At 49.3% G+C, this 15,716-nt stretch overlaps 1 protein-coding gene across 1 annotated transcript; it reads left to right on the forward strand.

Annotated features, from left to right (window-relative positions):
* The first annotated feature begins 204 nt into the window (after positions 1–204).
* DDX49 (DEAD-box helicase 49) lies at positions 205–14,348 on the forward strand. The gene is made up of 13 exons (XM_035118995.3): positions 205–371; positions 690–813; positions 1,903–1,988; positions 2,595–2,716; positions 5,634–5,821; positions 6,413–6,553; positions 8,539–8,614; positions 9,059–9,135; positions 9,604–9,701; positions 9,869–9,943; positions 11,627–11,715; positions 12,419–12,490; positions 12,996–14,348. The coding sequence occupies exons 1-13, from the start codon at positions 257–259 to the stop codon at positions 13,164–13,166; spliced, it is 1,434 nt and encodes a 477-aa protein (XP_034974886.3). The 5' UTR covers positions 205–256; the 3' UTR covers positions 13,167–14,348.
* Positions 14,349–15,716: the final 1,368 nt, after the last annotated feature.

Raw genomic sequence — 15,716 nt, forward strand, 5'->3', positions numbered from 1 at the left:
TCAGAACCATTGCAACCCATTAACCCCGCACGGAAGTTGTATGAGCTGGGAATGCGGCTTCGTTTATTGGGCGCAATGCATGCTGGGCGTCGTAGTCCAAACGGCAGACTATTGGAGGGGGACGCGGCGTCACGCTGCAGAGCCGTGCGGCGTGACGCACAGCAAATGTGACGGCGCCTGTCGCGGTGCCTTGTGGGATTGCTTCCCCTTCCTTTCGCTTTTTCCTCCTCAGCGGCGTGGGGAGACGGCTCCGGTCATGTCCGGCTTCCGCGCGCTGGGCTTGTCGCCCTGGCTGGTGTCGCAGGCAGAGCAGCTAGGCCTGGCGAGGCCCGCGCCGGTGCAGGAGGCGTGCATCCCGCCCGCCCTCCAAGGTAAGCCCAGCTCCGCTCACGCCTCCAGAAACGGACACACCTCGGCCTCGGCCCCCCAGTGCTATTTAAGCCACGCCCACTGTGGCCGCGCTTCTGGAAGCCACGCCTCTTCAGCGAGGCCGTCCTTCTGTTCTTCTGGTCACGCCCCTCCACAGACAACCTGCCCCTACACGCAGGCCACGCCCATTGGTGACAAGGCCTATTGAGCCCTCCCCATTGCTAGGAACAGCTGGCTCCCTGGCTGGGGAAAGAGTGCCTCTGAGCGCATGCAGAGCGCCTCTCCGCTTGCTGCCCTTCTCATCTGCTTTCCTCCCACAGGCCGTGACTGCATGGGCTGTGCCCAGACTGGCAGTGGCAAGACGGCCGCCTTTGTGCTGCCCATCCTGCAGAAGCTCTCTGAAGATCCGTACGGCATCTTCTGCCTGGTGCTGACACCCACGAGGTAAGGGCCAGCCTGCTGCTTTTTCGGGTCTTGCTGGAGAAAAGTCCTTGGTCCTCATCGAGGGCGGCCCCTTGTTGTTAATTAAATTATTATTATTATTTATTAAGTTCGTATAGGGAGCCGGGTGGCCCTGTGGTCTAAACCACTGAGCCTTGGGCTTGCCGATCGGAAGGTCGACGGTTCGAATCCCCGCGGTGGGGTGAGCTCCCGTTGCTCAGTCCCTGCTCCTGCCAACCTAGCAGTTCAAAAGCACGTCAAAGTGCAAGTAGATAAATAGGTACCACTCCGGCGGAAAGGTAAATGGCGTTTCTGTGCGCTGCTCTGGTTTTGCCAGAAGCGGCTTAGTCATGCTGACAAAATGACCCGGAAAAAGTGTCTGCGGACAAACGTCGGCTCCCTCGGCCAGTAAAGTGAGATGAGCGACACAACCCCAGAGTCATTCATGACTGGACTTAGCTGTCAGGGGTCCTTTACCTTTTATAACACCCATGTTCAGCCCACCTCTTCAGCACCTGCATGGGCTGGGTGTCAGGAGCACCTTCTCCGAACTTCCGATCACAGGAACGCAGAAACAGCAACACAGCATTCCCGAGGAATAGGTCCTGGTGCAGTGGACTCACATTTGCTCATGTGAGCACCTCAAATGCAGCAGAGTAACGGAAGTAAAGCGTTGCAGACCTGATTTATTTCTACTGATTAAACAAATAAAAGAACATAACAAGCATGTATGAGAGAGACAGCTCTCATCTGGTATCCTGTTTCTAGACAGATCAAAGAAAGAAACAGGACACAACACTGGAGACGGAAGTCTGGAAGGGTAGTTTTCACCCCCTCCTTTCTCACAGACAGAAAGTAAAACAAACATGATCTGGTGATCCTTGCAATGGGAGGGATAAAAATACTGACATTACCTTTACCTTTAAGTTCATATGGCGCTTTTTGTCTCAGAGCAGTTCACAACAATATAAAAAACAAGAAAGACATCATTGTCATCATCATCATCATACCCCACTCTTTCTGCCCGAGGAGTGGCACAGTGCGAAACAGCGGTGTTGCTTTGCTAATCTCCTGCCATTCCTTCTCCGGCAGGGAACTGGCCCACCAGATCGCCGAGCAGTTCCGGGTCTTGGGGAAGCCGCTGGGCCTAAAGGACTGCATCATCGTTGGTGGGATGGGTACGTAAGTCCTGTTCAGAAAAAGGAAGGGGTTCTTCAGTGGCGTTGCAACGGGGGTGGCCTTGGGGGCGGTGTGCTTCCGGTGGCACGTCTCCAGGGGTGACAAGGTAGCGTCCCACCACGGCAGCGTGAGCAGCCGTCGCGCCGCTGTAGCCGCATGTAGAGGATCCTCCCAGCCTCCCTCCCTTCCTCCCCAGCTGACCAAAAGGGGCAAAGCAAGAGCTGCTTACGGCGACCAGGGCGCCCCCTCCCTGCCTCCCTCCCACCCTGGCTCGCTATAAGCGGCTCCTGCTTTGCTGCTTTACAGCGAGCCAGGGAGGGAGGGGGACGGACGGGAGCCGTGGCTCCCAAAAGGGCGCAGCTTTTCCAGCATCGCAACAAAGCGGCGTGGGGGGGTGACCAAAAAATTTTACGCACCGGGTACCACCTGGAGTTGCTACGCTTCTGGGGTTCTTCCTCCACCCTTCTCCCAAACAAAATTGCTTGATGGGCCACCGAGCAGCTGAGGATAATTTATTGGCAAATCTGCACACAGCAGGGTGTGGGGGGTGTCACTCTGCACCCTTTGAGAAGGGCTAACGTATCCCCTGCTTTTCCACTTCGCAGATATGGTGGCTCAAGCCCTAGAGCTATCCCGCAAGCCCCACATCGTCATTGCCACCCCGGGCCGGCTGGCCGACCACCTGCGAAGTTCCAACACCTTCAGCCTTCAAAAGATCAAGTTCTTGGTAAGTAGGCAGAGTGCACCCTAATTTCCAAGGAAGGCCCCTAGTTCGGCAGTCAGGCCTGCACCTGGCCACTTCCAAGCCTCTGAAGGGCTGTGCGATGCCTCTCTCCCCACAGCAGCTTAGACAGCTTTTGTTTTTTTGCATTTGTGTTTCTGTTTCTCAGCAAGAAAAAGTGCAAATGCAGCAAAAAAAGAAAAGAAACAAAAGGACATGTCATGTATAATTTAGTTGTGATTCCTGCGTTGCCAGGGGTGGGACTAGCTGGCCCTCAGGGTCCCTTCCAATGCTGCAATTCTATGATTTATGTGAATAAAAAATATGAACCGTAAGCCTTCACAGCCTGGAAGGGCAAAAGGACAAAAACGCAGCATAGCTCCAAAGGGATAGCAAACTATTAACAAAGATTCCCTTTGCAAATAATAAAGATTCATAAAAATAAAAGTATTATCCGCCTGCCAAGTTTCATTATTATTATTGAGACTAACAGTTCTATAGAGTCTTAAGCGAGCCAGACATTCACATATACTGATGGTTTTGCAGGCGCCCATGTGCCATTATTTACTACAATGCCCACTTTATGCAGAACCAAGGAATCGATTTATAAAACCTTTGTGCAGGAAAGCAGCTTAACCATGGCGGAGAGGGTGACTTTACAACTTACAAAGTTGCTCTCTATGCTCTGGCAGCCAGGAAGATTAGGGGCAAATAAATTAGATAAATTAGCCGGTAATTGTAAAGGGGGACACAGATGTAACTTACACAATTTGCTTGCAACTCCCCTTCATTTTATCTTGTATATGGATAATGTCATGGCATTCAGCTAGCACAGTAAAAGTTTGATTGATATACTGATGCACCGAGAGCTTATGCTGCTGGCCTGAACGCTTCATTCAATACACGGCCTTGGCCCAGTATACCTGAAGGAGCGTCTCCAACCCCATCATTCAGCCCAGGGACTGAGGTCCCGCTCCAAGGGCCCTCTGGCGGTTCCCTTGCTGCAAGAAGTGAAGTCACAGGAAACCAGGCAGAGGGCCTTCTCAGTAGTCAGTAGTCAAAGAAATAAACAATTATCAGATTTTTAGAAGACAGCTGAAGGTAGCCCTGTATTGGAAAGTTTTTATTGTTTGATGTTGTCTATGTATGTACTGGAAGCCACCCAGAGTGGCTGGGGAAACCCAGCCAGATGGGTGGGGTATAAATTAGTAGTAGTAGTAGTAGTAGCCATGAACATTGGCTGCTGGGAGTCCCTTGCCCTGGGAAGGAGTAGAATGGCCTGCCTGGAGGTCTGACCACATGGTCATAAAGCCACATGGTTTTATGCTGTATGTCAGGGGTGGCCAACTCCCAAGAGATTGCGATCTACTCATAGAGTTAAAAACTGGCAGTGATCTGAAGAAGTGTGCATGCACACGAAAGCTCATACCAAAATATAAACTTAGTTGGTCTTTAAGATGCTACTGAAGGAATTTTTTTATTTTGCTTCGACTCAGACCAACACAGCTACCTACCTGTAACTAGAACTATGGATGGCAGTGATCTTGTTGGTATTAAAGGGTTAAGTTATACTAATCGCTCTAAACACTGAGCAGCTGAGCATAATTAAACATCCGGGAATGTAAGACAGCCTGTATAAATAGTCAGTTCTTTGCATGTGCTCTCTCTCTCAGTAGCGTTTTCTCTTAGTCTTGGTTGCTGTGTGTTGAGTCATGCCTCAAGCTTGTGCACTGAGACACAGTTGTGTTTAAGTTTTTACTTGGCCAGAGATGAAGGATGTCTGCCTTATCTCCTGGCTACGTTTTTTGTAAATAAAGCCTTTTGAGTTTGCAACGTGCTCCAGAGTTCCTGCATTTACAACTCTTGCTGACTAATCCTTACCCTTTGCCGTTGTGCAAAAATGCTCTGCTGAAAAGGAAGATTTACGTCCGGAAGCACGACTGGACCGGTAACTTTGTTTACTTAAACACAGGCTAATTAAAGCTTATGGACAGATCTACCCCCCTTTTTGTGGTTCAGGTCAAAGTTGTTGAGTTTTTTCAGGGAGGAGGTAAAATTTTGAGCTTTTTTTAGGGGAGCCACAGTTGTTCAGCTTCTTTGGGGGGAGCCAATGATCTACCAGTGATCTACTGCAGACGGCCAGTGATCTACCGGTAGATCACGATCTACCTGCTGGACATGCCTGCTGTATGTAAAGCAGAGAGAGCGTTTAGAACAAAGAGGAAAATGTAAAGGTGAAAAACTATAGAACAGGCACGTACAGTTGCACATGGGTTAGAATAGCAAGGTCCAAGTAAAGAATATCAGCCTTACCCGATTATCAAGTGTCGTTCCAGGTTGGCCAGGCTTGTGACAAAGGTTGTCTTGAAAACAATGGTTCTTCCATTATAATAATAATATAATAATTTATTATTTATACCCTGCCCATCTGTCTGGGTTTCCCCAGCCACTCTGGGCGGCTTCAAACCGAATATTAAAACAGTACAGCATTAAACATTAAAAACTTCCCTAAACAGGGCTGCCTTCAGTTGTCTTCTAAAAAAAAAAAATAGTTACTTATTGCCTTGACATCTGCTGGGAGGGCGTTCCACAGGACGGGTGCCACTACCGAGAAGGCCCTCTGTCTGGTTCCCTGTAACCTCACTTCTCGCAGTGAGGGAACCGCCAGAAGGCCCTCGGCCCTGGATCTCAGTGTCCGGGCTGAATGGTGGGGGTGGGGACGCTCCTTCAGGTATACAGGACTGAGGCCGTTTAGGGCTTTAAAGGTCAGTACCAACACTTTGAATTGTGCTCAGAAACGTACTGGGAGCCAGTGTAGATCTCTCAGGACCGGTGTTATGTGGTCCCGGCGGCCACTCCCAGTCAGTTCATTTCTGGCAGTTCACTGGTGACACCTGTCCCTGCTCCTTCCCTTTTGGCTCAGGTTCTGGATGAAGCTGACCGACTGCTGGAGCAGGGCTGCACCGACTTCACCAAAGACCTGGAAGTCATCTTGGCAGCACTCCCAGCCAGCAGGCAGACGATGCTCTTCAGTGCCACTCTGACAGACACCCTGAACGAGCTCAAGCAGATCGCCATGAACAAGCCATTCTTCTGGGAATCCAAATCCGAGTGAGTTTGACCTCCAGGCTCTGAGTGGTAGACAGTGTACATCAAGTTTTCTCAAACTTGGGTCTCCAGCTGTTTTTGGACTACAACTCCCATCATCCCTAGCTAGCAGGACCCAAGGGTCAGGGATGATGGGAACTGTAGTCCAAAAACACCTGGAGACCCAAGTTTGGGAAACGCTGGCTTAAGAGATACCTGAATGGATAGATGAGAGGCAGCCAAATGTCCTAAAAATACGTTGCATTGGTGGCGGTGGTGTTATACAGCATATTGTTTTATTATATGGATGATGGTGATGATTCGGAGGCCTCACAACAACCCTCATGTGGCCGGTCTCAGTCTCAACCTGCCATCTTCTTGGCCTGTTGCAAATAGAGGGGAAGAGACTCTATCTCACACTTTGTACCGTATTCTGGGAGGTCCCAGGTTCAGTCTCCTCCTTTTGGAAAGTCAGGAAAACCACTACTGGAGACTCAGGGCCATTAAGAGAGGAGAGAGCCTTGTGCTGGGGAGGCACAGAGCCTGGTCTGGTGCAAGGAAGTTCTTAAACTCTCTGTCACCCCTAACTGGGCCTCCTCTTCCCCACCCTCCCAGAGTCCGGACAGTGGAGCAGCTGGACCAACGTTATCTGCTGGTGCCTGAGAAGGTGAAGGACGCCTACCTGGTCCACCTGGTCCAGACATTCCAGGACGAGCATGAAGACTGGTCCATCATCATCTTCACCAACACCTGCAAGTGAGTCTGGGGTTGGCCTCCCTGCATTTCTCTGCTACTCAAAAGCTCACATTCCGTTTTTAATTCCCAAGAGGGGAGAGTTCCCCAGGTTCACGGCTGGCTTGGAGGCAATGCTGAACTTCTGCTCCAGGGAGGCGCAGGTGCCAGGTTCAGCCTAGACTCCTCACTCCTGTCCCCAGAAGATTAACTGAGGCTGCCATTGGCTCCTGGCTAATGATGGCGATGCTCAACCCTCCGCTGTCTGGAGGGTGTAAACACCTCTGGGTAACACCACTTGTTGAGGAATCACAAGTGATACAGAACACATTCTACTGAGTTGTCCCTTTTATAATGATTTAAGGCAATATCTTATAGACCCGTATTTATCTCAGTTTAGTTCCCGACCAAGAGAACGGCAGGCAGCATATTTGCTAAACAAGCCCACTGGGAAAATAACCTCAGTGGCTAAATTCCTCTTCCTGGCGCTCAAGTTTCGGAAACGTATAATCGAATGTCTTGATGTGGGTTATCTGTAGGAGGTTTAGTAGCGCGGTCATACCCCATTTATGTATCCCTCTGATGCCTTCAGTTTCTTTATATTTTTATGTATCCCTCTGATGCCTTCAGTTTTATATGTTTATCTTTGTATTGAGAAATGTTTTTTTGTTTCTGACTATCGGTCGAATAAAGTATATTGATTGATTGATTGATTGATTGATTGAATCACAAGTGGAGAGAGTTGCTTTGCTCTGATCTTGCTTGTGGGCTTCCTGCTTGGGACATGTGGTTAACCACAGTGAGGACAGGAAGCTGGACTAGATGGTAGGGAAATTCTTACGCCCTCAGGACTTCTATGATAGCTGGAGATCTATCTTGGAATTCCCATTGCTGGGGAAGAGCAGGAGAGGGCCCCCGGTGCCCTGCTTGTGGGCTTCCCCTAGGGGCTTCTGGTTGGCCACAAGATGCTGGACTAGATGGGGGGACCTCCTTTGGCCTCTTTGGATGTTCCCCTTGCAGGAGGATGCCTTTGGGGTGGCTGAAGGGCACTTTGCTTGTGCTCAGAAGCACTCTTCCCTGCCAGCTGGCTTGTGGAAGCTTTTGACCTATAGAAGAGAAACAGCTTTGCAGGTACAAGAATATGCTTGGGCAGGGGAGGAAAAGGTGCCAGGGTAAGACATTGGCTCTTTCCAATATATTGCATTCCCCTCTAGGCAACTCAGGGGGATATTTGCAAGGTTGGGAAACCAGTCCTCTGAACAGCCCTGCCAGGTAAAGTACAGCTAGCTAGAGATGATGGGTGGTGTAGTCCAAAAACAGCTGGAGATCCATGTTTGGGAAACATAGAATCATAGAGTTGGAAGAGACCACAAGGGCCATCCAGTCCAACCCCCTGCCAAGCAGGAAACACCATCAAAGCATTCTTGACAGATGGCTGTCAAGCCTCTGCTTAAAGACCTCCAAAGAAGGAGATTCCACCACACTCCTTGGTAGCAAATTCCACTGCCAAACAGCTCTTACTCTCAGGAAGTTCTTCCTAATGTTTAGGTGGAATCTTCTTTCTTGAAGTTTGAATCCATTGCTCCGTGTCCGCTTCTCTGGAGCAGCAGAAAACAACCTTTCACCCTCCTCCATATGACATCCTTTCATATATTTGAACATGGCTATCATATCACCCCTTAACCTTCTCTTCTCCAGGCTAAACATACCCAGCTCCCTAAGCCGTTCCTCATAAGGCATTGTTTCCAGGCCTTTGACCATTTTGCTTGCCCTCTTCTGGACACGTTCTACGTTAGTAAATTGTGGCCCAGGTCCTACATTAGTAATTTGTGGCCACAGAGAACGGAAGCAACAACCATAACAGAACACCCTTGGCCCCCTGGATGTGGCAAAGGGTTTCCAATCAGCTGCAGAGTTCCCCTGAAGTGCCAAGATTGATCCTCTCCCCCTCCAGACAACGGGCTGGGGGCAGGCAAGAGGAAGGGCTTAAATCTCTTGTTTTTTTGCAGGAACTGCCAAATCCTGAATATGATGCTCAGGAGGTTCAACTTCCCTTCGGTGGCTCTGCACTCCATGATGAAGCAGGTGAGCCAGAGGCTGGCGGAGACCTTGCACTAACAGCTGGAGGGACAACACACAAGGGGAAAAGGAGGCGGGAGCAAGCGGAGCCACATGCTGATGTTTCTTAAAGCAAGACACCGTTGCTGTGTGGATTCTTTGGTTTGAGAGACTCCGTGGTCCCTCCTTGTTTTGCCAGGAGCTCCCTCCCCCACAGGGGGAATTTTTGCTGGGGTTGGTCATTCCATCCTCTGCTTTCCCCCAGTGGATGGGGAAGGACCGTACCTTAGTGGGGAGGGCACCTGCTTTGCATGCAGGCTTCACCGCTTGCACCTCCAGTTTAAAAAAGGGTCCGCCAACAGGCAGGGGTCTCTGCCTCCCCATTCACCTGGACACTTAGCCCAGCCACTTGCTACAATTCCCTGCTCTGACTGCCTTTCCCCCCTTGTCTCTCTCCACTCTTTCTAACAGAAGCAGCGGTTTGCAGCCCTGGCCAAGTTCAAATCCAGCGTCTTTAGGATTCTCATCGCTACAGATGTGGCCGCCAGGTGGGTACTGCCTAAGATTCTTAACCACCCGCTTCCATCTATATTTAATATCCTAATTATTTTTCGCTGCTGCTCACAGCTCAAGTCCTACTTGTAGGTTTATCTGACTGCTTAACTTCTTCAAATACTCTGCACAGGGTTCCGCTCCTCCCTTAACAATCATTCCTCTTGATCCCTAATTTTTGTTGTCATTCACGCCAACTCCACATATTCTATCAGTTTATTTTGCCATTCCTCTTTGGTTGGTATTTCTTGGTCTTTCCGCCTTTGTGCATAGATTCTTGCTGCTGTTGTCACGTACAAAGAAAGATTAAGTTCCTTCTTGAGGATATCTGAGTTTGTTATCCCTCTCTGATGCTTTTAAATGTATATTTTTCCCTTTTTAATTTTTGGTGGGGACAGTGTTGGGTGGGCGGTTCTTCCCAACTTCTAACCCTGCCCTTCTCTTCTTCATCTCTCTCAATTTAGGGGCCTCGACATCCCCACAGTCCAAGTGGTCATCAACCACAACACACCGGGGCTCCCCAAAATCTACATCCACCGGGTAGGCCGAACTGCCCGGGCAGGTAAGGACGGCTGCTACAAGCTGCCGATTAGCCACCATTATCAGAGTAGGAACTGGCTCCCACATGGATGGACCACGCAGCCCTTTCTTTCGCATTGGGGGTCCCTGGTGGGGAAGAGAATTGTCCTGTGTGCATGCAACCCCCTTCTTCTCTCCACCCTTCCCCAGGTCGAAATGGCATCGCCATCACGCTGGTGACGCAATATGACATCCACCTGGTCCACGCCATCGAGGAGCAGATCAGTGAGTCGGGAATGAGAGATTGGGAGTGACAGCCCATCGCACAGGAACTGCCAAGTTATCGGTTTGGCGGCTCCTCCGGCCACCTAAGAAAGAGAGGCTGGGAAGGGGCTGACGCGGCAACACAACCTCCCTCCAACCTGGTACCCTCCAGGCGGGAACAGCTCCCATCAGCACCCACCCAGCACAGAGTTGTAATCCGAGAAGTCCGCAGGGCACCAGGTTGGGGAAGGCTGCAGTCAAGCCCTAGTCAGCTTTACTGACATTTGTAAGCCTCCCATCCCACTGGCAAACCACTCGTTTTGCAGTTGCTTCCTCTCACCTGGTTCTTCACACCGTTCCTGGTTGCCACCGCTGACCCTCTGTTTGCATGTACAGTGGTACCTCGGTTTAAGAACAGTCCTGTTTAAGAGCGATTTAGTTTACAAACTCCACAAAACCGGAAGTAGTGTCCCAGTTTGCGAACTTTAGGTAAAGGTAAAGGGACCCCTGACCATTAGGTCCAGTCGTGACCAACTCTGGGGTTGCGGCGCTCATCTCGCATTATTGGCGTACAGCTTCCAGGTCATGTGGCCAGCATGACTAAGCCGCTTCTGGTGAACCAGAGCAATGTACGGAAACGCCGTTTACCTTCCCACTGTAGCGGGAAGCCGCCCAGAGTGGCTGGGGAAACCCAGCCTGGTGGGCGGGGTATAAATAATAAATTATTATATTATTATAGCGGTACCTATTTATCTACTTGCACTTTGACGTGCTTTCGAACCGAGCAACAGGAGCTCACCCCATCGTGGGGATTCGAACCACCAACCTTCTGATCGGCAAGCCCTAGGCTCTGGTTTAACCCACAGTGCCACCCGCGTCCCGTTGCTTTACCTCAGTCTAAAAGCAGAATCCAAACGGTGGAAGGGCACCAGCGGTGGGAGGCCTCATTAGGGAAAGCGCACCTCGGTTTAAGAACGGACTTCCGGAATGGATTAAGTTTGTAAACCGAGGTACCACTTTACTTAATTTTTGTTTTAAACTTGCAAGCTCCTTAGAAACCTGCTCTGACCTTAAGCAACATATACGTGTTCAGTTACAATAAAACCGGCCAATAACAGCAACCAGATAGAAAGCTAAAAAGCCTGAGGAGGTTCGATGGAGGTGCTAAGAATTGTCTCAAATCCTTGCCCAAGATGCAACCTCATCACCCTTGCGCCACCAGTTCAATTCCGGAAGCGCTGTGTGGCACCCCCCATTGGCACCTAAAAATAATAATTTTATTATTTATACCGCACCCACCTGGCTGGGTTGCCCCAGCCACTCTGGGTGGATTTGAGCACATACAAAAACATAATATAACATCAGGCATTAAAAACTTCCCTGAACAGGGCTGCCTTCAGACGTCTTCTAAACGTCAGGTAGTTCTTTATCGCCTTGACATCTGATGGGAGGGCGTTCCACAGGGCGGGCACCACCACCAAGAAGGCCCTCTGCCTGGTTCCCTGTAACCTCACTTCTCGCAGGGAGGGAACTGCCAGAAGGCCCTCGGCGCTGGACCCTGGCTGGATGATGGGGGGGGTGGAGACGCTTCTTCAGGTATATGGGACCATTTAGGGCTTTAAAGGTCAGCACCAACACTTTGAATAGTGCTCAGAAATGTGCTGGGAGCATTTAGGAACACCCCCGTGCTTTTCTGCCTTGCAGAGATGAAGCTTCAAGAGTTCTCTGTGGAGGAACACACCGTACTGAACATCCTTACCCAAGTGAACGTTGTGCGACGGGAATGCGAGATTGTGAGTGAGGGCTTTGGGGTGGGCCAGGTTGTAGTCCGGAGGTGGCTTACCTGCAGTTTGGGAATACCAGTGAACTTTGTGGGGGTGCACAAATTTGAACTCTGATCTCCCCACTCCAAGATCAATGTTTTAGCCTCCTCCCATTTCCCTGCCTCCCCAGGTAAAGCAGAACGGAAGCCTGAGGATACATATATGCTTTGAAAACAGTGGTTCCATCAACTCACCCCCCAGCGCCCCCTGCCCTTTAAAAAAAGCATTATTCAGCATAGCGGTTTGCATGACCCACTAAGCAAGACATCAACACAATGAAATTCAAAACACTCAAAATTAATTTCATAGTACTAGTTACAGGTAGGTAGCCGTGTTGGTCAGACGTAGTCGAAACAGAAAATTTAAAAAAAATTCCTTCCAGTAGCACCTTAGAGACCAACTAAGTTTGTCATTGGTATGAACTTTTGTGTGCATGCTTTCATATCTGAATTTTTTTTATTGATTAATTTCATGTTTGTTCAAAATCTAATTAAAACCTTTTTAGTTTAATTAATTCAGCAAAACTGATGGAATCACTTGCTCCAGCCATACCAGCTTTTCAAATCCCAGTAGTCCTTTACACCACCAGTGTCCTTGTAGGTAATCCCCCCCCCACTGCCCACTCTGGGAACACACTGCTTTAAAACAACCTTTATGTTTCTTTTCTTCCTAGAGATTGGAGGCGACCGATTTTGACGAGAAGAAGGAAATAAACAAACGGAAACAGATGATCCTAGAAGGAAAGGTGCGATCATTTCGGGGCAGGGAATGGCCCTGTGTGCCCCTCCCTTCTCTGGAGCAATTCCCCCTCTCACCACATCTGTTTGCCTTAAGTTATCTTTAAGAGCGCCACATCTGCAGCAACTCTATAGTCTCCGCTCCCTTCAAGGCACCTAGGGTCTCTTGGCAATACATCTCACAACCCACACCCCCTGCCCCTGCTCACCACTCCCTGCTCTCAACAGCAGCAAGCAGCCATGTATCACCAGATTGCGATGTTTGGCTGGCGATACATCGCAGTGTTGAAAAGCTGACATCACCCAGCCCCTAGTCCTTGAGCAAACACTGCTCCATGCCCTCCCTCAGTAAGCGGCAGGTACAGCACAGCCTCCAGCAGGTGTGCCCAGCCAGAACAGCCCTGGTCAGGTGTCAAAACAATGCCTGTGGGCAGTGGGAGATTGGTCTGTGCACCTCTGGCCAAGAGGGTCTGCTTCTCAGTCTCCTTGCCTTCTCTCCTCCTCGCTCACCAGGACCCCGACCTGGAGGCGCAGCGGAAAGCTGAGCTGGCAAAGATCAGGAAGAAGAATGTCGAGTTTCGGAGCAGAGTCCAGCAGGTCCTGGAAGACAAGAAGCAGGTTGTCCTCCATCGGAAGCTACGGAAACGAAAGCGGCGGCAGAAGCAGCCAGCAGCAGAGAAGTGAGGCTGCCTCCCCGCCGACCCCTCACCACCCAGGGTTCTTGTGCCTTCCATCTGTTCCGGGGAATAAGTGGCGTGTTTCCACCTCTTTGCCCACCAGGGCTGAGAAGGGCACCCCAGAGCCAAGACGGGCTCCATCAAAAGTCATTTCTTAGGGTTGGGGGGGGGGGAGAAGCTTCTGGGGGGAAACTGCGGACACGACAGGAGGATGCTGGGAATCCAGTTTTATTGAAATTTTCCATGATACAATAAAAAGAACGGACTAATCTACAAAGTCTAATAACAAGAGAGAAATTAGAAGAAAAGAAAGGAGACAGGAGACTACAAAGCCCTCTCTCGCTGCTATAGCTTATACAGAGAAAGGTGAGCCTTCCCAACTCTCCCCTGGGAATATCCCTCTCTCTCTAAGCCTCTCACCCTGGGCGATCACTGGGAATCCAGTTTCTGAGGAAATCTGAGTACAGAACTGGGCACCTTATCTTCATCAGTTTACCGTGGTTCCTCTCTTGCCTGTCCAGGAGTATCTCTCGTTCCACACAGCTCGGACTTTTGTTCCAGTTGCTTTTGACCCCTCAAGATAGTCTGCTTCCAAACTGGTCCCTTCATTACAGGATCACCTTCAAACGAATTCCTTAGTTACAGGACCACCTCGATGTGTCTACTCTCTTCTCGTACCCACCCTCTGCTGACAGATTCCGAAAACAGTTGCACCACCCAGCGTTTCCTGGGTCCTTTGTGGTTTGGCATCCTTAAGACTGCAGCGATGGACGGTCTCGCAGCCCCAGAAAACCAGCTGGTGGGAAAAACAGGGTGCCTCCTATAAATTATAAGCCACGGGGAAGAGGAAATATCAGCGTTTCTGTCTAGATCTCATTTGGGGTGGCTGCACCTCCACTTGGGAGTTGGGCTGTTAAGTTCTTCAGGACGAGAAGTTGAAACCTGCCACCAGTGTGTTCAATTGCAAGCTCTCAACAAATTCTCAGGGTTCTCGTCCCATGACCAAAAAGCTGTCAGGAATAGGCCAAAATGAAAAATTGTGAGATAACAACTCCTCCTGCTGCAGAGTCTTTGCCCTGCGTGGTCGGAGGGCGCAAGGTTGGAAAGGGTGCTCTCTAACCTTAACAACTAAGACCAGTAACCCCCAAACTCTCTGTCAATAAATACAAATTCTGGCGAGTCCAACCTACCCAAAGTGCCTCTCTGTATGAGTCTCCGCTCTTTCTTGGATAGAGAGCAGGTGGTTCTTTGTCTTACACACATTTCTTTTCATGAGGGGAAAGGGTGAAGGAAATCAGGGTACAGTTGAAACATGCCTTCAGTTTTAATCCAGGGGGAGCAGACATGCAGATCATTTAATAAAAGTGAATTTTTAGAACTACAGATGAAACTCGGAAAATTAGAATATCGTCGAAAAGTGCATTTATTTCAGCAACGCAACTTAAAAGGCGAAACCAATATATGAGATATATGCATGACATGCAAAGCAAGATATGTCAAGCCTTTATTTGTTGTAACTGTTAATTATTTGTCGTTAGGCGGGTCAGTTATAAATGGAATGTAATTAATGAAATGTAATGGCGATGTTTATTTTTGTTTATTTTTGTATTGTAACTATTTGTTTTATTACTGTGGAATTTCCAAAAGAAAGCATTTGTAAAAAATTAAAAGAAAAATGAAAAACAATAAGTTGCATTACTGAAATAAATGCACTTTTCGAAGATGTTCTCATTTTCCAAGTTTCACCTGTATGATTTGGCCTTGGATAGTTTGGCATTCACAACAACAAACCAAAGAGCCAAGGTCATAGCCTTCATGCTCGCAATGCAGCCCTGTCTCGAAAGTCTCGAAAGGTGGCAGGGGAAGATGAATTCCTGGGAGTGGCAATTGCAGCTTCTCCCGAAGGCACCTTTCTGCATCCAACCTGGCATCCTCCAGGTGGCTATATGTCATTGTTGAGCACTGGAGCTGACGGAGGTTGTAGTCAAGCAACACCCAAAGGATGCCAGACGGAGGAAGACACGGAGATCCAGCTCTGAGGGTCTTATGATGGTTCCCTCACTGCAGGTAGTGAGGTTACAGGGAACCAGGCAGAGAGCCTTCTCGGTAGTGGCACCCGCCCTGTGGAACGCCCTCCCATCAGATGTCAAGGAGATAGAACTATATGACTTACAGAAAACATCTGAAGGCAGCCCTGTATAGGGGAAAAAAATTATGCTTGGTGTTTGATTGTGTTTTTATATATGTTGGAAGCCACTCAGAGTAGCTGAGGAAACTCGGTCAGATGGGCAGAGTGCTCCTAATACTACTACAGTGGTGCCTCACTAGATGAATGCCCTGCAAGACGAATTTTTCGCTTAACGAAGAGATTTTTCAAGCGGAGGTTGCCTCGCTAGACGAATTCGTTTTGTGAAAAATTCATCTAGGGACTCGCGGTTTCCCATAGGAATGCATTGAAATTCAATTAATGCGTTCCTACGGGCAAATAAAAAATTTCAACGCATTCCTATGGGATTCGCTAGACACATTTTTCTCAAAACGAATTGACTCGCAGAAC

This window comes from Zootoca vivipara, chromosome 6 (genome assembly GCF_965207765.1).
Source record: "Zootoca vivipara chromosome 6, rZooViv2.hap1.1, whole genome shotgun sequence".
Classification (NCBI taxonomy): domain Eukaryota; kingdom Metazoa; phylum Chordata; class Lepidosauria; order Squamata; family Lacertidae; genus Zootoca; species Zootoca vivipara.

What these genes read in the sequence shown, in the direction of transcription:
- DDX49 (XM_035118995.3), top strand. Translation starts at nt 257, where the DNA reads ATGTCCGGCTTCCGCGCGCTGGGCTTGTCGCCCTGGCTGGTGTCGCAG. An exon ending in CTGGTGCTGACACCCACGAG is followed by an intron (nt 814 to 1,902) that starts GTAAGGGCCAGC and finishes CTTCTCCGGCAG; the next exon opens with GGAACTGGCCCACCAGATCG. An exon ending in TTCTGGGAATCCAAATCCGA is followed by an intron (nt 5,822 to 6,412) that starts GTGAGTTTGACC and finishes CCACCCTCCCAG; the next exon opens with AGTCCGGACAGTGGAGCAGC.